This window comes from Nomascus leucogenys, chromosome 3 (assembly GCF_006542625.1).
Source record: "Nomascus leucogenys isolate Asia chromosome 3, Asia_NLE_v1, whole genome shotgun sequence".
Lineage (NCBI taxonomy): Eukaryota > Metazoa > Chordata > Mammalia > Primates > Hylobatidae > Nomascus > Nomascus leucogenys.
Window position 1 is genome coordinate 132379009 of NC_044383.1, and position 27634 is coordinate 132406642.

A 27634-nucleotide genomic window follows, 5' to 3' on the forward strand; every position below is an offset into this window, starting at 1 on the left:
AGTGCAGTGGTGCAATCTTGGCTCACTGCAAGCTCCGCCTCCTGGGTTCACACCATTCTCCTGCCTCCACCTCCCTACGAGTAGCTGGGACTACAGGCGCCCGTCACCGCACCCAGCTAATTTTTTGTATTTTTTGTAGAGACGGGGTTTCACCATGTTAGCCAGGATGGTCTCGATCTCCTCACCTCGTGATCCACCCGCCTTGGCCTCCCAAAGTGCTAGGATTACAGGCGTGAGCCACTACGCCCGGCCAGCACTCTTTATTTCTTAAACACTCAGAGAAAGTACTCTTAGACCACTACAGTATTGGTCATAATGGTAGATTTCATGAAATGTGAAAGCCCATTGTCTTTTCCATGGAGTATCTTTTTATAGTTGGCTGGGAGCTAATGCATTGTGTGTATGTGCCAGTGAGAGTTGTTTTGGTTTTCTCCGCAGCCTTAACAAATTATCATGATGTTAGCAGTTTAAAATAACACCCATTTGTTATATAACAGTTATGTGGGTCAGAAGTCTCAGTAGAGCATGGCTCCATTGAGTCTTGTTTAGCATCTCATAAGGCTCTCGGGATGAATCAATCCTAAACCCATTTAAGTTGTGGCGTGAATTCTCTTCCTGGCAGCTGTTGTCCTGAGGTCCCCATTTCTTTGCTGCCTATTAGCCAGCAGTTGTTTCTAGAGGTTGTTCCTGTAGGTTGTCTACATCCTTTTTCGTGCTTTCCACATGACCTCTCTGCCAACAATGGGCTCAGTCCCTCCTGTGCTTCCAATCGTTAAATTTGTGCCCTGTTTCTCTAATCCCAGGCAGAGAAAGTTCTCACTATAATGGCTCATGTGGTTTGGATTTTGCCCAATTGAATAATCTAGAATAACTCCATTATTTTAAGGCACTTAATCTTAATTACATATGTAAAGTACCTTTGCCATGAAGCATAACTTTCACAGGTTTTGGAGATTAGGGTGTGGACATCTGTAGGGGGCAATTCTGCCCACCACAAAAAGTTAAAAGCTATTACTCTGTATCAATTTTTTAAGGTATTTTGTCCTCCTCAAGGTCACTTTTTAAATTTCAATTCTAGAGCTTGGCAACCCTGCCATCTAATACAGCCAAAATATAACTCTCAGAGGGTTAGTTCCTGATATTCCCATGACACTGACTGCTTTGCCTCAAATATACACTTATTCGTTTTTGTGGATTGCCTCCTAACATGAGTACTGAGTATTTTCCCCCATCTCTGTTACATTTCTTAGTTGTAGGATTTATTTTCTAGATTATCAAATTAAAAGAAAGTAATTTTTATTGTTAACTATGCTTCGCTACACTTGAATACTTGTCTGTGAATATTATATGGGACAATCATCAGGAAAGTAGTTAAAAATATATTTGACCACATTTCCTGGTAGTGATGTGGGAAAATGTAGATGCTGAGCCATCTGTTATCATTTGGTAGGATTCAGCTGGCACGAGGCTCAGGCTGGCTGATAAAGAGACCATTACTGACATGGGTACTCTGAGACTCTTCCTCATATGGGTGCAAACAGTGGCTCCTGGGATGTGGGTGAACTCCTCAAGGACCAAGAAACAAAAGCCTACATCCTCAGGTGTTGGTTCATTTTTTCCCCCCTAGTATTTACTCCCTTTAAGTATAGGAAGATAAATTGAGGAAAATCATACATTATTACTGTAAGATTGTAAAATCCTTGTTCTTCAGGCTGCTTTTCTCTTCTTCCTTCCTTTGGCTTACTTGTCCTTCAGCCATTTCACTGCTAATATAATTTCTACCTGCAAGTGAACGGTGGCAGAGAAATGACAGTTATATCTTACTCTAATTATCAGCCCGATGTAAGGTTTGGAGAATGAGATGGTGAAAACCAGGGGCCAGAAGAGTGGGCTCTTGAGTCATCATTACTTGTCCCCAGGATCCCAGTAACAATCCAAGTAGCCTATAGATGGCCTTTACAATAAAGACCTGGGCATACTTAGAATCCAAATGGGAGCTGTTGGAGCTTACCTAGATAATCCTTTCTTATTTTACAAGACGAAAAACCTGGACCCAGAAAGGTTTATGACATGTCACAGCCCAGAGAAGCCTAAAGAAACAAGGAAAATAAATGAAGTGTGATATCCTGGATAGAATTCTGGGACAGAAAAAGGGAAAAAAAATGATGAAATCTGAAAAAAAAATGGAGTTTAGTAAATAATAAGGAAAATAAAGGAAGTCCTACCCTGGGACCTGCCCATTGAAAGGATGCCCACTCTGGGTACCCTCAGGTTGCTAGTGTCTGCATGAGTCTTCCAGCACTTCCTGTTTCCAATGTCCTAACCTGAGTTCTCCTTTTCTTGCTGAACTTATTTGCCTGTGCCTGTCCCTATTCCTAGTTTCAGGAAGGCCTTCCACACTGCAGAACTCCAAGGGCACCATTATCATCATGTTCTTTGTTAATGACATCCACTGGAGATGTGCAGTCCAGGCAGTACTCCTTGGATAAAAGTTTCTGCCTCTGGACTAGATGTCTGCAGTGGAACCTGGCAGCCTACTGCCTAGACCCATCCTCTTCCAGTCTCTCTCATGTCCCAGGTTCTGCCTGGAGACAAACTGTATGACATCAGGAATGCTTTTACTTCTTCATGCCTGTTTCCTTCTAATACTTTTCCTCTGTTAATTAAAAAAATTCAAAAATCATAAGAGGCCATCAAATGCTTCTACACATTTGGCCAACTAATAATGGTCTTCTGCATGGGCACAGAACACAAACACCACGTACATTTCCTCATATGATACTTAGAAATTAGCCCCTGTGATCCTCATTCAAAATATACGTATGGTTCTGCATTCTGTCCTCAGAATTTGTTACTGAAAGTTGCATTAGTCAGTATGAATAAACTAAGACCAGAATGCAAATCCACTATATTTTCTCCGTACAGGCTTCCCACCAGCTTATGTCTGGCCAGGTTTTGAACAGTTGCAGAGAAAGTGTGCTTACTGTAATGGAGTGGCTAGGTGGGGAGGAAAGCACCTGATGGATCATTATTTGCATCTTCATATGCCCTTTGTGTTCCAGGATGCCTTATTTCCCACTAATAAATCACCATAAGCTTGAGGCCTTTGTCTTGACAACCTCATTTTATCTTAGTCCAAGAGCATTTCATGTTCTTGGTGATATATGATGAGACCTCATACTCATGTGGATTCCTGTGTAAAGAATTTCTCTTTATTGGATTTTTTTCCCTTTGAAATTTAGCCAAAATTTAATGAGAAAAAATTATCCATTATGGGGGTTTTGCTTTTAACAAATATGACTGTCCAGTTGCAGGGGTCTTATAGGTGCTATCTGCTTTCAGTTAAGAGCAATTTAGATATCAGATTAGAAACCCTTCCTGTTGACTGACATCTTACAAATGAAATCTGCAGCCTCTTGAACTTAATTATATCTTCATGAATATTATAAGGCTTCAAAACTTGGCTGTCGTTTTGAAACTCAGCCAGGGAGGTATTAATGGTGTTATAATTTGTATTTATGTAATGTTCTTTCTTCCAGCTGGTTCAAAGTACCTAACGCATTGTTTCAGTCTATCTACATAGACTGAAAACCTCACTGTACCCATTTATAAATAGGGACCCTAAGGGTCAATGAAGTGACACAAATTAGTAAAGGCCACATAAAACTCTAGGATGTTTCTTTGTGCTCTGAACGCCTCCCTAGGAAAGTCGAGTTCACTATTGAGATGTGTTTTATTTATATCACATTGTGCTAAATACACATTCAGTCTCAACTTCTGCTTCAGCCATCAATCCCAGCTCCTGTTCCCCTTTTCTCTTTCTTTGCCCACCCACTTGATTTCCGTCAATAACTTCTTCCTACTCCAAGTCCTAGAACATCATTTTTAATCTTTAAAGTTCAAGACACTTTCCCAGGGCCCCCAAAATGGTAATTTTTTTTATGTGTAGGTCTATGATGAGCCCAGAAATCTCCATTTTAACAGATACATTAAAAGAGTACAATGCTTACAATTTTTTAAATACCTCATGACATGGTTTGGCTGTGTCCCCACCCAAATTTCATCCTGAATTGTAGCTCCCATAATCCCCACGTGTCCAGGAGGAGACCCGGTGGGAGGTAATTGAATCATGCGGGCAGATTTTTCCCATGTTGTTCTGGTGATAGTGAACAAGCCTCAAGAGATCTGATGGTTTTATAGAGGGCAGTTCTCCTGCACATGATCTCTTGTCTGTGTCCATGTAAGATGTGCCTTTGCTCCTCCTTCACCTTATGCCATGATTGTAAGGCCTCCTCAGCCATGTAGAACTGTAAATCCATTAAACCTCTTTTTCTTTATAAATTATCCAGTCTTGGATATGTCTCTACAGCAGCTTAAGAATGGACTAATACACCTCACAATCAGTTTGGATGTGGAGTGGGAGAGTTGGAAAGATTGTTAGTATCTTGAGCCTGAGCATTATGGTGTAGTAGAATCTAGGCCATCCATTCCTTCCTAAAGTGAGTTCTCAAGAAGCAGAGCCAGAGGCAGAGATTCCTTTGCTAATGATTTGTTGAGGCGTGCCGTCAAGAGGAGAGGAAGTAGGCTAGGACTGGGGAGTAAGTTAAGTAATGTCTCAGCTGGAGAAAAGCTGCAATCTGATTCCAGGAATCAGCAAGGGGTCCAGCCTTTTGAACTCCACTATCCATCATTGGTTGAGTTCTGGCATGGGGCAAAGGATGGGGGAACAGAGTCTTCCTGATGAGGCATTTCCTGTTCGTCTGAGAGCAATTCCGCACAGAAGATGGGAGCTGTGGGTTGATTTTAGTAACACTCCATCAACTGTACTGTGAGTGTTCTAGTTGAAAAGGTGGTCTAGGCTGGTCACCAAAAGTATCGGCTACATCTCTGCACTCAACAAGAGTTACCTTTGCTCCTCGCCTTGACCTCCTGGCTTTTCCCTTTCTCCAGTATTGGCAACTCTTCTGATTTGATGCCGAGACACAGTCCCACCTTGAACCCAGTTCCAGTACCCAACTCTGTATATTTTTGTGCCTGAGTCCCTGTCTTGGTAGCTTCTATGATACCACAACTAATTAAAAACTTGTTCTGAATAATGCTTTTCCTAAAGAGTGATGTCCTGCCCTGGGGCCTGCCATTGAAAGGTTGCCCACTCTGGGTACCCTCAGGTGCTGGTGTCTGCATGACTCTTCCTTTACTTCCTGTTTCCAAGGTCCCAACCTGGGTTTTCCCTTTCTTGCTGAACTTATTTGCCTGTCCCTCTTCCTGGTTTCAGGAAGGGCTTCCACACCGCAGAACTCCAAGGGCACCATTATCATCATGTTTTCTGTGGATGGTGATAGTGCCCTCTGGAGATGTGTGGTACAGCAGTCCAGGTAGTACTCCTTGGGCAAGTTTCTGCCTCAGGACTACACTTGTGCAACAGAACCTGGCAGCCCACTTCCCAGACCCAGCCTCTTTCAGTCTCTCTCATGTCCCAGGTTCTGCCTGGTGATAATCCATATGAATTCAGGAATGCTGTTACTTCTCTGTGCCTGTTTCTTTGTAATACTTTTCCACTTTTAATTTTTTAAAAAATTGGAAAATCACAAGAGGCTATCAAATGCTTTTACATATTTGGCCAACTAATAATAAAATTAAATGTTTCAGTCAAATCACTTGGGGGAGATATTCCTAAAATGTTCTTTGGACAGAGTAAACAAAGGAACTAAACTATATATGGAAAGTAAGGGATAGGGATATTAAGCCAGCTTCCTAGTCTCTGGGATTGCTGCCTGCACACGACTTGGCCTTCTCATGAAATTCAGGGTCTGTGTGCTGTGGCAGAAATTCAAAAAGTGCTGCTTCCAGCTTCTTCCCTGCCAGGAAATCTCTCTTCTAAAGATACAGCACAATGATGTACTTGGTGAATCAGACTCAAATTTTGTGTTTATTTACAGGAAATTAACAAAAGTGAAAAAATTATAACGACTTGAAAATACTATAATAAATGTTATCATTACAATTTTAAAATAATGAGGCCACAAACAGGAATACACAATTCCCCCAAAAGAAAATGATTTACTTCTCCTAGTAACTAAAGAAAACAAAAAGAATAATTTTGCACTTGTCAAACTGGCATATATTTTACAAAATGATAGTATCTACTGCTGGTCAGGATGTGGTAAAATGGGCGCTCAGATATGCAGCTGATGGTAAAATACGTGGTATGATTTTTCCTGGAGGGCAATTTTCCAATATGGATCAAGAGTCTAAAGAAACATCTTAATTGAACAATTTTACTGCAAATGATTGATACCAAGGAAATGATCATGTTATGCAATGTTAGAAATATTTGCGTGCAAACAGGAAAAATGAAAACTTCCTATATTTCTAATTTCCAACAGGTCAAATATTAGATAAATGCTAATATATTTTTACCACGAATTATAATGGCTCCATTTTACTGGGCTATGTCAGGTATGCCATGAATTGACTTTTTCAATGGTGATATAATCCAAGCTCAAAGTTTCCTAAGACTGGCATGGAAAAGATAGAGCAGGGTTGAAGTTACTTGCATCTAACAAGCCCAGCCCCAACAAGTCCTCTATGTGGTCTATCTTACCCTGTTTGAATTCTGAATTTGGTTTGGGGCCCAAGCCCCAGCTAATCAGAGAGTGTTAACATTGCTTTCTTTGCCTCCACAGTTCACACATCCTTCTCAGGGCCTCATGCGTGTCTATGGCTTGTAAGCCATAGACACAGTAGGACTCGTGAGCTTATGTATGTTTAAAATAGTCACTGTGGACTGAACACCATCTAGCAGATAAGGCCTTCAAAGAAATGATAGTCCACTGAGCCTGTCTATGCTAAAAGTCTATAGGGGCTCCCGTTGACTTCTTGCTTCAAATCTAAAGCCCTCTGATTTGTTAAAGTTCAATAAACATCTGTTATTATTCCCTGGCTTCCTGCAGTGGAATGTTATGGTGGTACAAGTTATAGAAGCCCAGAGTAGCTCTTTATTAACCAAGTTCGTAAAGGCTTGGATCTGCCCTGCCCCCTCCACACTCGTTATCTCCTCTCTGTTTGCACCACTATCAATACCAATGCTACTTAGCGGCCCCTTCCTCCTTCTTCTCTTCTCTACTCTGTGTCTTATTCTTGCTTAATAGCCATCTTATGCCCAGCCTTCTCCATAAATCTTCCCTGGGATGCCACAGTGATTGCAGCCTTTCTTAAATCCTTGTCCTTATAGTTGGACCCACAACGTTTGACTGTATTATATACAAACAGCACAGAGTTAGACATATGAAACATACGCCATGAACAGCTAAGTAGGCAATTTTCCAAATGGAAATGCAATCACTGTGGTATTAAATTCTTGTTCTCTTGAATAACTTCAAAGAATGAGTTGGCATTCTTATTTTAATTTTTTTCTAAAAGCAAGTAAAAATTCCTATTATATCAGGTGCTGATATTTTCATCCCATCAAATAACTGAATGGACACGAGCATTCAACAATTCCTTTCTACCCAAACTCAATTCAGAACCTTAACATGGAACATAATTTTTGTTCTACGTTTAAGGGACTTGAAGAACATCTCATAGTTTCAGACTAAAATAATAATCTGAACTTTTCCCTTTCATTTTTTCCATTTATACACAGCTTATTTTATTTCCACAGACATTAAGAGCTCTGAATTTGACTAATATACTAAGTAGACACCTCATTTATATTACAGCTTTTATTCAATAATCTTGAGTGATAGCTTATAGTCATCATATCAGGTTTTCTTTTGAATATTCTTAAATGTATTGTAGTCACCATCAATAATAATCATGCTTCAGTTAGATCATCATCCTATTGCTGAATTGTCAGTCATTCATTATGAGAATAATTGAGATAATATGAAAGACAATTGTCTAAATAACTTATTACTGCATGAAAATAAGCAAAGTGTGCTGATATCACAGAGTCTACTCTGACAATACAAAGAAGGTTTTGCAAATTGGTGGCAGGAATAGGGGAAGTGCTGTGCTGGATTTCTGGCAGCACGCTAGCCCTCAGCTATCCTTTCCCTTAACATCATAAGCTATGTTGGGCTTCTATAACTTGTACCACCATAACATTCCACTGCGGGAAGCCAGGGACCATGGAAACCCACTAAACTGCAATGTCCCTTGGCACATGAAACAGGCTTTTCCTCCTTGATGAACACAGTCTGAAAACAATCCACCAAGGAATTTTGTATGCTGTTTCAGTTTACATTAGCAGTTGCAGACATACCTGGTGACTATGACTCAGCAGTTGTTGAGGCAAAAGGAAATCATTTCTGCCTTCACTTTAGGTTCTGTGAGCTTTCAGGGGGCACTACTGAAAAATCAATGCCAGGTATGTACTTAGAGAAGCTTCTGTTAATGGTTTTCCTGTTGACCTAACCCATACAAGAATCTGTCATATTTAATTAGTGTGGCAGTATCATACTGATCAATCTTTATCCTGGCTTTTCTTTCTTAACTATTTCTGAGCATATACAGAATTAATACACCTATCTTGGTACTAGTGCCCATTTTTCAGCAAACTAGTCTCTGCAATGACTTTCTTGTCCCTTGTTGAAGGCCGTAGTAATCTCTGCTGTTGCATTTTTGTTTTTGTTTCTAGCTGTGTAAGAAATTAGTGCAGGGGCCATACCACCCTGAACGCTCCCGATCTCATCTGATCTCAGAAGCTAGACGGGGTCAGGCGTGGTTAGTACTTGGATGACAGAAATCAGAGCATGGGACCAAAGCCACGGTTTTTGTTTTTTGTTTTTTGTTTTTGTTTTTTTTTGAGACAAAGTCTCACTCAATTGCCCAAGCTGGAGTGCAGTGGCATGATATCAGCTCACTGCAACCTCCACCTCCCAGGTTCAAGCGATTCTCCTGCCTCAGCCCCCCAAGCAGCTGGGACTACAGGCACACACCACTACACCCAGCTAATTTTTGCATATTTAGTAGAGACGGGGTTTCACTATGTTGGCCAGGCTGGTCTTGAACTCCTGACCTCGTGATCTGCCTGCCTCAGCCTCCCAAAGTGCTGGGATTACAGGTGTGAGCCACCGCACCCTGCCCCAAAGCCACATTTCTAACCTCACTCGCAGTTTAGCATGTCCTCTTATTGAGAAGGTTGCCTTTTTCTGTGTTCAGTTCAGCTGGAGGATGCAACAAAACAACAGGCCCCAAAATAGTAGGGTCCTCTGAATGCACACATTCTAGTATTTAACCCAAAGCAAGTGCAAACCCACATGCCTGCACACACATGGTGAGAGAGTTCTGCTGTACTACCACTGCATTTTGTACACAGAACCAGGACTGCCCTCAACTAACACAGGCTTTGGTGTAAATCTAGTACATCAGTCTAGACTTCTTCCTTTATGTTGAGTTAAAGTTATCCATTGCTCATTCCTTCAATCTAGCCTTGGTTATATATGACTAACTATGGTCTATTTTTCCTGTGTTCTTGGTTTTGGTTAGAAAAGCCAAGTGGTTAGCAATATGTTAAGATTTCTGTCTCCCTCCTTCTCTCTAGAATTGGCTCCTTGTTTATGCGGTTTTGAGAATCAAATACATACAGTGAGGCAGTAGAGGGACCACTCTTATTTCATCTAGATTCCAAGCTCTAGTTGAAGATGTTTTTCTTGTAATATTATAAAATAATGTACTTTTGGCACAAAAATGAACATGGAATAAGTGTAGACAAATAAGCACCTGACCACATTTGTGTTTGTCTCATATATTCTCATCTCAAAATAACTAGAAACCATCAGGGAGAATCTTGATATGTTGCCCAATTAGTATTTTGGTAGGACTGAATCCCACGATGAAGACAACATCCAAAAAGGGAATAACACATGACTTTCTAGAAAGCAAAGTTCTGCAAAGCACTAAGAAAGTTCCACAGTCAACATAAATATTGGCCCAGAGATGCTAAACTCCATATGTTCCTCAATCACATTTCTGATGAGTGTGATTTGGTAAGCTTGTGCAAGGTCACTTTGCAAAGACCTAACCCCAACGGTGCAGCCAGCCTTAACGAGAAGCCTTATAGGCATGGGCACTGCTTCTCTGAGATAATTCCTTGTGGCACCTTGTGGCCTCTTTAAAGTTTGTTATCATTATTTGGGCTCTAAACTAATATTAACAACCATGACTGTATGCCTGCCTCAAGGGCCACTCATTTAATTAGAGTCTTAAGTTAACCTTTTTTGTGTATTTACCCCTAGAAGAGAAAGTGCACTTGAAGCTTTTTAAGTGCATGAACAACGATTATGTTCAGAAGAAATGACCATGTAACAGTCTGGGAACTCAGGCAAAACCTTAGGGAATCAGTTAATAGTTTATTGTGGCTGTGTTGGTCTGAGGGTTGTAGAATCTTTAATACTGACTTTTAGTGGTGAGCGTCTTTCCAAATTAGTTTTGCCTGTTGATTTTTAACCTTCTCTATGCAGTGATAAACAATGCATCTATATAAAGAGCTATGCAAAAATTCCGTCTCTATATTAACGTCATTCGTGTGAAATAAATCACGGCAACATTACATGTGATAAAATGTTGTGGAAGGTCTCTTTATAGATTATATATTGTCTGCAATCAGGGACAAATTTTATTTTGCACACACAAACATTTGTTAATATTGTGACAAATATCACATCTTCCCATTAGCTTGCTGAGTGTAATGTTACTCCTGGATAGTCACTAACCAAGAGACAGAAGTACCTCGTACTTAAGAGTGAGAGTTGCAGAGTCAGGCAGGCTGGGTGTTAATCTAGTGACCACCACATCCACATCCAGCTGTGTGATCTTAGACAAGTTATTTGACCCGCTAGTCTTTAGATTGTTCATCAATACGTTGAGGTTGGTCCTATCACCTGTTTCATAAGTCCTTGTGAGATGAATAGAACGGCATATGTAAAGCACCTAATGGAGCTCCTATCACAGAGCAAACATTTAATCACATTATCACTAATTTCCTGACACTGGGTCAGATGTTAGACTAGTTCTTGGACATTTTTTAAAACTAAAGTTTGCATTTTAGAATACCGTTGAAGAAAAGTTGCAAAGATAGCACAGAGTTCTTGTATATCCCACACCTAGCTTTCCCTATTATTAATATCTTATATTGCTACATAACATTTGTCATAGTTAATGAACCAACATTAATGCATTATTATTAACTAAACTCTATTTTTTTCAGACTTCATCTTTTTTTTTCCTTTTTCTGTCCCAGAATTCTATCCAGGATATCACATTTCATTTATTTTCCTTGTTTCCTTAGGCTTCCCTGGGCTGTGACAGTCCTCAGCCTTTCCTTGTTTTTGACATCTTTGACAGTTTGTAGAGGTACTGGTCAGGTATTTTGTAGAATGTCCCTAAGTTTGACTTTGGCTAACTTATTTCTCATAGCTCAGTTGGGATTAGGGAGAGGAAGGCCAAAAGATAAAGCGACATTCTCAAGTATATATGATCAATTTATCAGTGATGATGTTAACATTGATCACTCGGCTAAGGTCATGTTTACCGGACTTACCATAAACTTACTTTTTATGGCTTTTTAAAAAAAATGCTATGCTCTTTGAAAGCTACTCACTCAGTGTATGACACACTTAAAGAATGGGGAGTTATGTTTCACTTTGTTGAGAACAGAGTATCTACATAAATTATTTGAAATTCTCCTGTATAGATTTGTCTCTTCTCTCTCATTTGTTTTTCACTTAATCATTTATTTATAACAGCATGGGTATTTATTTTGTGCCCTGGATTATAATCCACTATCATCCTTTTTATTTTGTTACTCAATTTTTTCTGTCTCTGATGGTTGGAAGTCTATTGTTATTGTTGTTGTTTTTATTTATTGTTATTATTATTATTATTATTATTATTATTGTTATTATTATTATTATTTTTGAGATGGAGTCTTTCTCTGTTGCCCAGGCTGGAATGCAGTGGCACAATCTCTGCTCACTGCATCCTCTGCCTGCCTCCCGGATTCAAGCAATTTCTGTAATTTTAGTAGAGACAGAGTTTCACCATGTTGGCCAGACTGGTCTCAAACTCCTGACCTCAAGTGATCTGCCCAAAGTGCTGGAATTACAGGTGTGAGCCACCATGCCCGGCCTCCATTGTTTTGTTTTTTGAGCACTTCTTTACTTTCTGGCACTACAAAGTGCTCTAGGCTCATCTTGTATATTTCCTTCACCTGCACTACACATGATTTTTTTTCTCTGAAAAGTCCTGATCTGTTTTATTGAAGAATTGTATTAGAAACCAAGATCTGGGCATTGGGTGTGCTTACTGCTATAGGAGTGTTGTTGATTCAGTGAAAAGAACTAGGTATATATGTATGCCAGACCACATGTAAACATGTTTCTGTAATCATTTCTGTATAAGTTTATCAGTTTATGTACCAAACTAAATTTAAATTCATGTTGATGTTTCCAACAACCCTTTCCTTGTACCACATGGTTTATTCTAGCTTTCTCCTTTTGCTTGTTTGTAACCTCCCAACCCAACAATGATAAAATGCTGGCTTCTACCACCTGCTATTCATTTATTTGTTCAGTCTTGGTATACGTATGTGTAGCTATTTGAAAATTATTAACACATACCCCACGAGAGACAACTTTACTATCTATAGTGCAGTGCTTATATTTCATTCCTGAGTGTCATTTTAATAGATTTTGCTCAAACTGTGACCTCTCAAGGTGATCCTTCTTATCGTAGAATCTGTATTTGTCGTTCTTGTTTCTGTAAATATGCCCTTTACAACCTGAGCAGAGTGGCTGATATATCCAGATAGATTTGCATGAAGTCTGGACCCTGCATTTGTTTTATCAACAGATGTTACTAAGACCTCCTTGCCTGTGTGCTCTTGACAACATTAATCTTCCTAAATTCTGGGATAGATACTGACTAAACTTTCACTAGCCATTAGTTTTTATTAGGCCCTCGGGAATTCTAAATTTGACTTTTTGAAGAGATGCTATTGGGAGACACCACATGAAAGGCAACATTAAAGAAATCTTCACAATTACAACACTGGGACAGAGTGTCATTATTTAACTGGGCTGATAAGTCTACATAAAGTACCAACTAACAGAAGAAATGAACTTTAAACAAAAATCCACAGTATATCTTTTTCTTTTTTCTTTTCTTTTCTTTTTTTTTTTTTTTTGAGACGGAGTTTCACTCTTGTTGCCCAGGCTCGAGTGCAATGGCATGATCTCGGCTCACCGCAGCCTCCACGTCCCAGGTTCAAGCAATTCTCCTGCCTCAGCCTCCCTAGTAGCTGGGATTACAGGCATGCCCCAATATGCTTGACAAATTTTGTATTTTTATTAGAGACAGAGTTTCTCCTTGTTGGTCAGGCTGGTCTCAAACTCTTGACCTCAGGTGATCCACCCGCCTCGGCCTCCCAAAGTACTGGGATTACAGGCGTAAGCCACCAAGCCCAGCCAAAATCCACAGTATATCTTATTCCCGTGTGTTGCTGATACGGTAGTAAACCTTATGGCCTATATTTAAATCACAAAGTCTGTTCAGAACATGGCAGGATTCTGTTCCTTGCTTCCATTTCATCTACTTGGCATATTAATCCTAGGAAAACAGCTGAAGGATACTCTTTAATATGTCCTAAAATAGACTTTTTAAGTGCAACATTTTGTCAAGTTATAGATATTTTGTTGCATTCATCAGGAGTCAGTCATAAAAGTGGATTTACAATGTTAATGCCATATAACATTTATGGTTTTGTTTTGTAATAAGCAAGACCTTATATTGGTTACCAGAAGATGTTATGTTAGATCCTAATAAAACAGGTCAGAAATAAGTAGAGCTTTTACAATAGCTCTTGTATTTCACTCTGTATTTTCCCTTTGTGTTATTAGCTCAGCCTAAATCACTGCAACATGAAAATGGAGATACTCAGAAAGGACATACCATTGCTTGGGATTCAAAGAGGACCATAATAGCATAAACTTTGAAGCTTTCTTACATATCTAAAGGAAAGCATCCTTCCTATCGCCCATAAATAAATAGAGGTGGTGCTATGAGCATAGATCTGCCTTCTTAGAGTGTGGGAGAGGCCAAGAGGAATAGGCTTGGCAAGGATTCTGACCCAGCAGGTTGTTGAGTAAGGAATTGGTTCTGATGGATTCTTACAACAGTCTAACTTCCCACACTGGCTAAAGCAGTCAGCTCTCTGTAGCATACTCTGTCTCTATGATTACTTGCCAAATGCCTACTGCAGACCTGCAAAGATTAGTTACTTCAGGGGGAGTGGTTTATTACTCCACAACACTGTTTTGAGCCAGGTCAATAATAACAGCAAAGGCACACAGCAAGCAGCCCTTGTTTTCTCTCTTAAAGAAACAAAGAGCCCCACAATTCAACTGTTACTGACTGATCCTCGGCATCACTTTAACACCCTTGTGATTGCCCTTATTTGTTTTCCAGATACACCATAATTTTTTGAAATATGAATCAGCTAAATGCAGTTGTATTTTCAGAGAATCAAGATCTACCATACATTATTGTCAATTTGCAAAGAACCTGCTGTTTATGTGTCACGCACATGAGAAATTTCTGTTTTAACAATAGATTGGAATGATGCATTTAGAAAAGTGTCGGTATAGTTTGCACATGTAAAGCCCAGGTGGGGTTAAGCAATAGAAATTCAACTAATAATAATAGTGATAATAACATGTGCTTGATTAAATGATCTTTTATTTCTTCTATCCTACATAGGAGTTAATTTACATTTTAATAAACTGAATAGAAAATAATGGATTTGTTATATTTTTCTATGATGTGAGCAGAGATAACCCTTTAGGGAAAGAGTAAAATATAGTGTCAGAGGAAACAATTCCCAGGTCCTAGACTTGGGCACAGGCAAGGCTAGACAGTTCTGAATCTTATCTCAAATTCTCCCTGGAAGAGCATAAAGAAACTTTAGCAGCCAGGCCTCCAAGCAAAATTGAGGGCACTTTGTCCCTTTGAGGTCATTATTTAAAAAATGACCTGATTAATCTTCCTTCAATAAATCTAAGACTCAGGCAATTTAAAGGAATATGAATTTCATTTTCTTTGCTCAATATGTTAACAATATAAAATAATTACAGCCCTTTCTATTTTGATCTGAATTGAGATTGTATCAAATTAGGTATTGAATATATAATTCTGTCAGGCAAAAATAAGCAGTGGAGAGCTACAAATGTCGAGAAATCAGAAGAATATTTTCTCCGGGGGAGTCACGTTTACCGTTGTTTCCCCGAATGCTTCCTTGCTTTATGAGGAGATAGAATAATGTGGTGTTTGTTCTTTTAATTTGAAGTTAATGCCAAGAATTTAGATTTGAAAAGGTACCACTGGACCTACATGCATAGTGATGGGGTTGCATTAATGAAATCAAACAGGCATCAACAAAGGTACTTTATTGGAGCTAAACATTCTTTCAATATTTTTTAATCTGAACATTCAAAATGGCACAATATTACTAACAACTCAGAACAAACAAAATTAAGCTAATAATTTTTGCTAACAAATGTCCTATTGTCTGTAATGGGACTGCTCTACTCGTTGGGTAGGGCTGCTGCGTGCATGCACAGTGCTGCCTAATAGGGAGTGCCTGCGTATGAATTCCTCATCTGTCCTTGCTAACTCTGTGACCTTGAACTTAGGACTCCTGATTTTAGTGGGCCAGCCTATGTATTTCCTTCTGAAATTTAGATCCGAATAAGAAGTAGACCTAGGAATACACTTGTGAGTGCACATAGAACATTCAAACGAATTTATAAAAAATTAGAATTAATACATACATTTAGCAAGCTTGCAGGATACAAAGTTAGTATGCAAATATCAACAGTATCTCTGTATACTAGCAACAAACAATTAAAAAATAAAAATATGCCAATTGTAGTAGTATCAGAAAAATCAAACACATAGATTCTGCACACTGAAAGATAAAAAAATTGCTGGGATCAATCAAGAAAACGAAATAAATGAACACTTTCTTCTAGAAATGCTCCATACCATGACCTGGGTAGCAGTTACATGAATGTGTACATATGTAAAAAGTTTTTGACCTATAAAGATTTCTGCACTTTACTATATGTGATTTATACTTCAATGAAAAACAAAACTAACTGATAAACAAAAGACACACTGGATCGGGAACCTGGTTTTGATATGTGCCCACCATGGAGAGCCTGTGTGCTGCTGCACTCAGGTAGCAGTTTACAGCCCTTGTTGAGCTTTCACAATAAGAACACGATTACTATTTGGAACCAAGGCAGCTATTTTCATAACCCACTGTGAAGCAGTTAGGCAGGTATTCTTTTGAAAGTAAATAAACACAGTCAACTACAATTATTTGGTTCCATTTAGCATATTACAAAAAGTAATGGTTTAATGATATCCTAGTGGTCCCAAATAGTTAAAGTACCACAGAAAATGATTCATAAAATCTCCTTCTCGCTAATAACTCTGAGACAAGTGTTATGAAAAGGCACTAAACCCCAGGAAACCAAAGTGTTTTCACCTTCCCACCAAGTGACAATGTTATTAGTTTATAATCCTCTATTCACTAGCCATGAAAATATAGGAGCTTTAGAGGACAGGGCAGCCTATAATAGATTTTGTTTGCTCAATAATAGATCCTTACAACATTATCTGGACAGTTGCTGTGGTAAAGGAAATGGCCCTGTAAAAGCCACATGACTTTCCAACTTTGTGTCACATGTCCCTACATGCTAGTTTATTAGACTTGGGGCCAGCAGGGCTGAGACTGAGGTAGTAGCTGAAGAGAGTTCTTCCTGACAGTAGGACCCCCCTGGGTGAACAGAGCCAGGGGACTGGCAGAGTAAGAGAACATAGGTACTCACTTCAGATGGACACAAACACACAAACTCTGTGTCTATTTTGGAAAGAGGTGTGAGCTATTACATTGCAAATATTCCCCGGAAGCATGTATCTAGCCTCCCGGCTCTCTATATGACACTGACAGAATGGGCTTCTTTGTCATCATTTGCTGTTGGTAGATTGGGTGCCAGTACTTGTAGTCAGAGAGACAGCTGTGCACATCTGGAATGATCCCAGAGAGAAGTCCTAAACCAGGCTTGACAATGGTGCCAGGGCACTGAAGGATGACCTGTCCTCTGTCACCAGAAAAGCGTCTCCTCTGTAGATTTCTATACCTGCCCCTGCATTGCCACTAAGTGTGACAGGAAGAACAAGGAGTTAGGAGGCATTTGGATCTGGGTTATACCACATGCTTTCCTCACCTGTAAAACAGTGAGACTAATGTTTAGTTGGCAGGATTATGGTAAGCATTTTAGCTCATTTCTTAAGTATTGTATATAACAAACACTCAAGAAGTGGTAGCTATTATTATTATTATTTTTGAGAGGGAGTCTCATTCTGTAGCCCAGGCTGGAATGCAGTGGCGCGATCTGGGCTCACTACAAGCTCGTCTCCCGGGTTCACGCCATTCTCCTGCCTCAGCCTCCAGAGTAGCTGGGACTACAGGCACCTGCCACCACGCCCGGCTTTTTTTTTTTTTTTTGTATTTTTAGTAGAGACGGGGTTTCGCTGTGTTTGTCAGGATGGTCTCGATCTCCTGACCTCATGATCCGCCTGCCTTGGCCTCCCAAAGTGCTGGGATTACAGGCGTGAGCCACCGCCCCCGGCCATATTAGTATTATTGTAGATATGAAGCTATTGCCTTTACTTTAAATTCTCTTTCCCAGATATTTGCCTGATTCACTCCCTATTCTTCTTCAATTATTCACTCAATGCTCCTCTTTTTAGTGAGGTCTACTCTAACCAATCGACATGATACTGTCTCAACATACCCACTTTTTCTTTCCCGTTCTCTTGTATTTTTTTCTATAACACTGATTTGATCGTAATTATTACATAATTTTCTTAGTTGTGTTAATTTTTAGAAATTTTCTATAGACTTTTACGATAACTTAAGTCCTGTGACATCAGGTAATCAGGTATTCTTGTATGTTTTGTCTACATAATACCCCATTGAGGCTGGGCGCGGTGGCTCACGCTTGTAATCCCAGCACTTTGGGAGGCCGAGGCGGGCGGATCACGAAGTCAGGAGATCGAGACCACGGTGAAACCCTGTCTCTACTAAAAAATACAAAAAATTAGCCGGGCGTGGTGGCAGGCGCCTGTAGTCCCAGCTACTCGGAGAGGCTGCGGCAGGAGAATGGCGTGAACCCGGGAGGCGGAGCTTGCAGTGAGCCGAGATTGCGCCACTGCACTCCAGCCTGGGCGACAGAGCAAGACTTCGTCTCAAAAAAAAAAAAAATACCCCATTGAAAAAAGCAGTGCCAGATGTATCATAGGTATGAATAAATGTTTGTCAAATCTTTAAAAAATTACATAACTGTGAAATTAGTTAGAAAATAATGACATTCTACTGACTATGGTTTGTATATACATATGTATACATCTATGTACATATGTTTACGTGTGTCTATACATACATATTTGTACGTTAATCTTACCCATAATAACCTCAGAAGATAAGACACAGTTAGAAGGCACCTGACTTAAGAGAGATGATATAATTTGCCTGGTTAGCCTTGTTTACACCTGTGTTCTCAAAATAATTGTTGCTAACACTAACTTTCTCTCTAAAAAACAACCCAAATCATAAGTTATATGATCACCCTAAATGAGGATCAAAAGGAAAACACTGATCTCACAGATATCCAAGAACAGTTCCTGTCTCAGTGCTGATGAATGAAGTATCCACTAGACAGCCACTGGCACTGGCTTAAGAAGTTTGTACTGGGGGCACCAATGTAATTTTTTATCTATGTAAAATAAGTCTTAAATAGTAGTTACAGAAACAAGAAGAGCAAACTCAGTGTCCATAAGGCTTGTCCCTAACAGATAATTTTTCATTTGGTAAAGAACATTGTGTGTTTATTCTGATATTTTTCTACAGTTTGATCCTGGTGTTGGCTGTAATGACTGCCACTTTGGGTGATGGTTTTAGTATTGACAGGACACTTTAAGGGGCTGCTGTCTTAAAGGTTATTTTGCCACTCGATTTTTGTCTTTTTTTTTCTTTAACTCTTGGTAATTTCTATGATTCTAGTAGCTTTAATATTTAGCATTTGGGGTTCTAGGCGAGCCTATAAGGGCTTGTTTAAGAGTTATCTGGCAGATGGCACAAATTTACCTCTTTTCTGGTCCCAGTAAGTTGGAGAGGGAGAGAAAGAAAACCAACAGTAAGGGCCATGGGTTCTGGCTGACAGACATAAGCTACTCTGTTTAAATGAATCTGCAATTTTTGGAAGGAGGATCTTTGCTTTCTTTCTTATGTAACTTTCTATACTTATTTTGTGTGGTTTGATTTTAAAATGCCCTTCCTCTCTATCTTACTCCTCATTTCCTCTTGGAAAATTTCCTTTCAATCAAGAAAATATTGCTTTAGCAAATTACACTTTTAACAATGTCCTATCTTGCAAAGCTGGAAAATGGATTAAAATCTAATCTTCTTCCCCTTTAACCTAGCCTGGGTATTTTATATATCACTCTCAGGGTAGATGTAAGTATACCTTTTTCAAACTTTTGACTACATCTAAATAGATAGGCCTTTAAATAGAACTCTTTAAAAATGTCCATTTTCATCCCAAATTCGATATCAAAGTCAAAACTCTTTAGCGTTTCTTCTGAAGACTCAAACTGTCTAACTTCCTAAATATTCCTCTGCTAGTCTTAGCCTGGGAACCTTAGTGTCCAGTGACCTATTTAGGTTGGAACAAAGAGGGCAGCTGGCAGGGAGTGTGAGGAGCCCCATGTTGTTCTCAACCCCATGTGCAGCTAAATTGCTGACTTTCCCACCTTCTAGTACTTCAAGCACACATCACATTGACCCCCAACTATCAGCCAAATGAGGGAGGAAAAGCTCACTGCAGAGAGAAGCAAATTTCAGGAAGCAACTAAAGTCTCTGAATTATGCCAGTGATGTTTCCAAAATATATATTTTGTTTTGCAAACCTCTTACCTTTATTTCAACAAACCCAGTTGGTCCCAAAATTTCTCATCCATATCTAAGTCCTGAAGTCTAGACTTCCAATATGGAGCTTATATCTAACACAATACCATTCTTGCGAACCTGCTTGGCGGTAAGGGAGTTTTTGATCACCTGTGACATAGGTAGAAGTGATTGCGGGGTTTTTGAAATTCACAGGTAAAATCTAAAGGTTAAAATTAATGTGTAGTGTGACTCTTCGGTGAAGAAACATTTTACCTGACTTTCCAATAACTAGCAAATCTGATTTCAATATTTCTGCCCCATCAACCATATATAAGAAGAGATTCATACTGACCAGTTCTAACTCTGGATTTTTGTGGCCCTAGAAATGAAAAAAAAAAAATAATGGAATCACCAAAAGAAAATACCATGGTTTAGAGAATGCATAAACTGAATTCCTGTAAACAGTGGATTGTCATAAAGGAATCAAAAAATGTTTTTCCAGTACCATGATATAGGAAGATTTTTAATATAAGTTCCTGTGAACAAAGAAGGAGTAAGAGTTATTCCCATTACTCCTTCAGGATTTCTTTACAATATTCGAAAGTCCTTTATTTTCACCTCTATGAAGTTTGTTTTATATCTCATAAAACCATTATTGAATAGAGAGAATAAAACTGAATAAACCATTTGCAGGTGGAATCCACCAGAGATAGCCACAAGTACAAAGCTTGCACAGGCGGGCATGGCTTCTGCCAGTGTCATTGCTCATTCCCTTCCTCTGAGAACCCCCAAAAGCATTTGAGAATTAAACCTGGGAGCCCAGTCTTTATTATTGTGACCTTGGTAGTGATCTATTTTTATTGTTACAGGCAATGAAAGCTTAGAAGAAAACTATGTCCAGGACAGTAAGATGGGGTTTGTCATCAATGCCATCTATGCCATGGCACACGGGCTACAGAACATGCACCATGCCCTCTGCCCTGGCCACGTAGGCCTCTGCGATGCCATGAAGCCCATCGATGGCAGCAAGCTCCTGGACTTCCTCATCAAGTCCTCATTCATCGGAGTATCTGGAGAGGAGGTGTGGTTTGATGAGAAAGGAGATGCTCCTGGAAGGTAATCTTTTCAGTAATCAATCTAAGTAACCTTGTGAGCCTTCCTGTGCCAGACAGATGGCAACTGTGGCTTCATCTGGTTCCATGGTTTCTGGGTGTCATGAGGATAGATATAACTAGGTAGCAAAAGGTCCAGGGGTAATATCAGATGAAATTACCAAAGACCACACCACTTTTTAAAACATTAAAATACTTCTTTTTCAACACCCAATACCCAGTATTCTACCAGTGCCACCCCCTTACTTAGCTATCACTTGACCCTTTTTCCAGAATGCTTGGGACCTTCCTGCAAGCCCAGGAACCTAAAGAAATTACACTTGGCCAGCAGAAACCTCTTAGACCTTGCCAGCACCAGGCCAGCATCTTTCTGATTGATTGACTATATACCATTCTGGTTATGAAATATTTTGAATATTACACCTGGTTAAAGAGCTCAATATGCAAAGAGAACTAAGTCCTGCATATGTGTCCCTTCTCCTCAGGCTAACTTATGTTTGTGCTAACATATCTCTTGGAGCAAGAAAGGAAACAACTTTGTTTTGGGGATTGAGTCCCTATGGCTTATTAATCAAACAAAAAGCAGATGAAAAGTAAACCAAGGTAGATACATAAAATCCTCTCCAAGCCATTTTACATACAGTCCGCTCTGCAATACTTGCTTTGATACTACCAGTTAGCTCAAGCATAATTGGTACGTAGGAAATTTTGTTAGTATCAAGAATAGTTGTGTTCATTCATACACAGTTTCTTAGGAAAGGCATAATCAGAATGGCAGAAGAATTAACACCTTCAGGAGGAAGGAAAAAGGCCCTCAGCTTGGCTACCACTCAGCAAGCCCAGGGTCTTATAGGCCCTGTCACCTGTCAGTCTACGATGTCCCAGACTTAGAGCTTTTTAGAAAAGCATATGCTGTGTTCAAGTGGAACATCAAATCATTTAATCTTCATTGCTGTAGGTGGATCATTGTCTTTTTTTACAGATAATAAAACTGGGTATCAGAGAAACTAAGGAACTCACCTAATGTCCACAGATTGCAAGCGGTGGAGGCAAGTGCTCTCACTCTGGGGCTTCTAATCTTTTGCAACATCACACTGCCTTTTAGCAGATCCTAAAATTAGGCAACGTGGCTGACAATCTTCTTTTTGGTTTTTGAGAAAGAGTCTCACTCTGTTGCCCAGGCTGGAGTGCAGTGGCACAATCTCGGCTCACGCAATTTTTGCCCCCCGGGTTCAAGTGATTCCCCTGCCTCAGCCTCCCAAGTAGCTGGGACTACAGGTGTGCACCACCACGCCTGGTTAATTTTTTTGTATTTTTAGTAGAGATGGGGTTTCACTGTGTTGGCCAGGCTGATCTTGAACTTCTGACCTCAAGTGATCCACCCACCTTGGCCTCCCAACGTGCTGGGATTACAGGCGTGATCCACTTTGCCCGGCCTGGCAACCTTCTTAATGTCATGTCAGAAGTACTGTAAGGGACTCTTTGACCCTAAGTAAGTCTCCATGTATCTCTTTATGTCAGCTTGAAGTCCTGCACTTAGTGAGCACCTTGTGAGAGCTAACTGGATTCTCCCTGTTAAAATTTGACAGCTCTAGGAAGGATAAATGATATCAGTCACTGTCAGCAATTAAAATGATCAATTTATCAGATTTCTTCCAAGCTGCTAGTTAGATGGGAGCAGGTTTTGACTGGAATGCAAGTGAGGTAGATGGAATGATTCAGGAACTGGGCATGTGAAAAGCTTCGAGGAAATGGTACCAGGAGCAACAAGTGAGTCTGAGGTTCAGAACATTGACTACCTGCCTCTGTAAACTCTCTTTCATCCTGTGTCCCACTGGACCCTATGCTCAATAAGGGGTCAGAATTAGAATGTAAACCTTCCTTCATGATTCCCAAAGATAACATATAATGTGCCTAGCACAAGGCCAGAGGCATTTTTGACACTTCATATATTCAAGTTTACTCCTCTTCTCTCTCTTTACAAGTTATCTAAAATATAGGTGCATTATTTTAGCTTGTTTCTTCTCCATCTTTAATTAGATATTCAAATGTTACTTAAGCTTTCCCCTGGGTCTTTTCTTAGGGATCATATCCTTCTGCTTGCAATTGGTTGGCATAATCCGTTTTCAATTTCTGTTTCGAAAATCTCCCTGTACTCCCTCCTCCTGTCATACCATCGTTCGTGCTTTTGGTCCCTCTTGTAATTATTTCAGTTAATCATCACACAATGTAAACTGAATGCATTGAGAAGATGTTGTAAATATGTAATTTATAGCATAAAAAATTCCAGAATAAAAACCAACATGCCTAGAAGGAACCCTGGGGTCAAAGGAAAAGGGCAGTGTTCAGTAATACACACAGTATGAGGAAAGCTTTTTGAAATGAAGTCAGTATTTTTCCCTGGATATTTTTCAATAGTTTTTTTTCCCTAGCTTTTGGGTCTTTTTAAAAAATGTGTTTTATACCAAAATATTGTGAATTTTTTTGTTTCTAAATGCTAATGAAGTGTGAACTGATTTCTCTTATGAAAAAGCAAATGAGGAAGCTAAAATAAAAGTCTTTGGAAACTGATTTAAAGGAAAAATACATTCTAGAGCCAGCATTGCAGCAAAGCCTTCTTTGTGAGTATGTGAGAAGCTGTAATAATGTAATCTGAAATAAAACACAAAAATTCCTGGAAATGAAAATGGAAATTACTCACATCAAGCACTCACAACAGCACAACAGTTTCTATAGCTCTAATGAATCTAAAATGGAAAGATATCAGAGGTGTAGATTAGTGTCATTGATCAACAGGATGAGTGTGAGCCAGCAGCTCACGTTTAATTCTCACTTGGATATCACTCAGAAAGATACTCTGAAGAACTTTCTGGTATGTCTAGCAACTGGGGGATAATAACTGTCTATTAGTCAAAAGTCAACACAGCAAAGAGATGAATAATGTGCTCTGGGTGTACCATTCTCTCTTCTCATTCTAAGCTCGTTTTGTTTACCTGGCAAAGGAGAGCTTTCTTTACTTTCCCAAAATACCTTTTCTTTTAGGGGACAACTATTTGTAGAAATTGCAAGAATCTGGATGTGGAGAAGCCATTAGCTACCCTGTGGGTGACAGAATGCATTTGCACATTAAGAACAGGCAGAAAACCCAATCAACCGACGACATTCCTTGTCTACATTAAAAAAAAAAAAAAAAAAAAAAAAAAACTAGGCCAGATACAGCCAATAGATTTCAGATGCCAACTTAGTTTGATTGGCTGTAGCCTCCTGGAGTGCTAGGCTGAGAGGGATTGTGAGCATGAGTCACTTTAGAGAGAAAGAATTGCAGGAAGGATTAGGCAGGGGCGTGTGAGAGGGGCGAGGGATGAAGAGAGCTGATGAAGAAGAGAATGTGTTGATTAATTGCCATTTCCTTCAGTCAAGCACAAAGAGCAAGAGGCCGTGACTCATCTTCTAGTCCAAGAGGATGAGCACTTTGCATACGTACTGCAGAAAAGAATACCACTTTGCAGAACTAGTAAGGAGCAACCAAGCATGCAGCTTTGGGAAACTGCAGCATTAATTATAGAGTGAATAGCAACATGGAAAGGAGATGTAAGAATGCCAGAGTTCCCATGACTGAGATATAAATGGTTATGCCAGTACAAAGTTGTTCTCCAGTATTTGTATAGAAATGAAAATAACCAGAGTATTTTAGGGCATTAATAGTAATAGAAATATGAATGAAATCATGCTATTGCCTTATAGATTGTCTTCCTTCATTTGAGATGCTATAGCAAAATATCATAAACTGTATGGTTCATAAATAACAGAAATTTATTGCTCACAGTCCTGGAGGCTGGAAAGTCCAAGAACAAGGCACCAACAGATTTGGTGTCTAGTGAGGACCTGCTTTCTGGTTCACAAATGGCACTTTTAAGGCTGCTTTTACTAATCTCATTCATGAGAACTTTGTCCTCATGGCCTAATCACCTCCTGAAGGCCCTTCCTCCTAATACCATCACCTTGGGGGTTAGGATTTTCAGCATATGAATGGAAGGGGGTGAGCATAAGCATTTCGACCATAGGACATATGCATTTGTCCTGATTATAAAGCAGTTTTTTACATGCCTATCTTAATAAATCCCCACAAGAACCACATGAGGCTTAAAGAGTTTAGTGGCATTCCTAAGTAGTATAATCTACTGTTAAAATGTTAGAAAAGAGAGCAGCTTGTACATTCTGATGTTAGATCTCGTGTTCTTTAGATTGCATTGGAGAATGTCCTATACCATATACATATATGGTGTGTGGTGTATAACATGATGTTTTGATATACTGTATGTATATAGTAATGATTACCATAGTGAAGAGTTCTAAGTGTAGGTTTTGCCATTGTGTAGTGTTCCGGCATTTCAAATTACTGAAATAACTGATACCAGTTATTTGGTTTCAAAAATATTTATCCTAATCAGGGAAGAGATTAGTTTAAATGTCAGTGCACAAGACATTAAATCCTCAACATCCTTACTAATTAAAGATGGCTTGCTCAGATTTCTTGCTCTATTAGCACCTTAAAAAGGTTCCAGACTTGGTAAAACTCACCCCTTTTAATACAGTGTAATGAAAATGACAACTTAATGTGAAAAAGAAATTTGGATTAAAGTAATCAAATAAAAAATTAATGTTCTTATTGATACTTATTCAAAGAATAACTTAATAAATCATAATTTGAAGGACATGATCAACTTAGCAAACATAGCATTATTTTTTGGAGGATAAGCAGAGAGAAAAGTACAAGAGTAATTTATTTTTTAGTGAATATGGATGATACACAGAGATTGAAGAATGGAATATACACATTTGGGATAATCAGAGGAAACATAAGAAATAAGCTAAAATATTGGCAGTAGCTGATGTAAGATGATTCTAGCTTTCTCTTGTTTCTATTATTATCTACTTACCAACTTTCTTTGTTTTCTACATTATGTCTATATTCTATAAGACATGCACGTTGTGCTTTTTGTAGGTATGATATCATGAATCTGCAGTACACTGAAGCTAATCGCTATGACTATGTGCACGTTGGAACCTGGCATGAAGGAGTGCTGAATATTGATGATTACAAAATCCAGATGAACAAGAGTGGAGTGGTGCGGTCTGTGTGCAGTGAGCCTTGCTTAAAGGGCCAGATTAAGGTAAGCCACAAATGCGTTCTTGCATGGTATCTGTGAGGAGGTTGGCTGCCTGGACGTTAGTAAAGAACAACACAGACAATTTTAAAAACATGACTGTCCAGAAAGGGTGTGCCAGGCTTACGGTTTTGGCTCTTGAGTTTAGGTAGAATTGAAAAGACAAAAGATTAGGAAACAGAGTGAGTAAACTCTTAGAATATTTGTATAGTCTTTACTTGAATCACAATGATGGGCTGGGATCTTTAACACAATCTAGGCAGGAAACAGATGAGTAATCAAATTTTAAAAATCAAAAACAGAAGTAAATGTGAAAACCAAAGCCAATAATAGTGCTTAGTCATAGTTCTAGCTATTGTTAAAGAAAGCAGAAGCTGAACAATGCTAAATAAGCAAATAACTAAAATACCAGAAGTTGAAATAGGGTAACACAGACTGCTTATCATTTTCCGTTTCTCTACCCAGTCCTTTGATTCTTTTGAAACTGGCATTTTTTTCTACACAAGACAGCATCCCCACTTTCTAACTATTTTCAGGAGCTATTTGGAGGGTGGGGTGGGGCAAGTGAGTAACTATGACATCAGTATATATAGAAAATGATAACAAACAAGCATCAAATCCTCGGTGGGGTGTGCGAAAGAGGCTTCTTGATGAAGAAAGCATGGAGGCAACACTCTCCGTATTCCAGGCTATTTAAAACCAAACTGGGTGATGCACTAGGAAATGGAGCATAGGGGAGGGATTGTGAATGGCAGGGTATGGATTAGATGACCTAATAGGTCTTTCCCATCCCTAATTTTCTGTGATTCATTTTGAGGCACAGACAGGCTGTCATGTAAATGTCTCACAGCACAGCTGGAGCTGGGTAGATCAGGCGTGAGGCTCTGGCTCCCGCCATGCTGACATGCCGCCACACCATTCTTTGCTTGAGGGCTGCAAAAACACCCATGTAGGAGAGATGCTCTGATAAGTTCACTGAAGGGTCCCCAGGGCAAGAATCTAGTCATATAATGCTAAGTTTAGACAGAGGCTGGACATGCTTTATCTCAACTGACTAAAGAAAATGCAGGATTTGCAACCTGTAACATCTTTTGGCAGCTGAGAAGAGCTATCCTGGTGGACTCAAATTCTCAGTCACTCTAGCCACTTGGACGAAGAAACAAACTTCTGAGATGAATCATCCTAGTTTTAAGTATCTTGTGCCTTCTCTGCAGAAGTTATATTAAAAATATTTAATAGTTGTTATGACAACCAGTCCATCAGCATAGACTCCATTCTCATGCTGTGACACAGTACTGGAGGCCTCATGCCGTGGCTATGGTAAATCTTTGAGTTGG

General features: G+C 39.4%; 1 protein-coding gene across 5 annotated transcripts in view; it reads left to right on the plus strand.

Annotated features, from left to right (window-relative positions):
• GRM1 (glutamate metabotropic receptor 1) overlaps nt 1–27634 on the plus strand; it is a 410692-nt gene that overhangs the window by 304371 nt on the left and 78687 nt on the right. For all 5 annotated transcript variants that reach the window (XM_003255843.2, XM_030809805.1, XM_030809807.1 and 2 more), the window contains 2 exons: nt 20887–21133; nt 26135–26303. In XM_003255843.2, coding sequence (XP_003255891.1) covers nt 20887–21133; nt 26135–26303 — 416 coding nt within the window. The remainder of the gene's footprint in view (nt 1–20886; nt 21134–26134; nt 26304–27634) is intronic.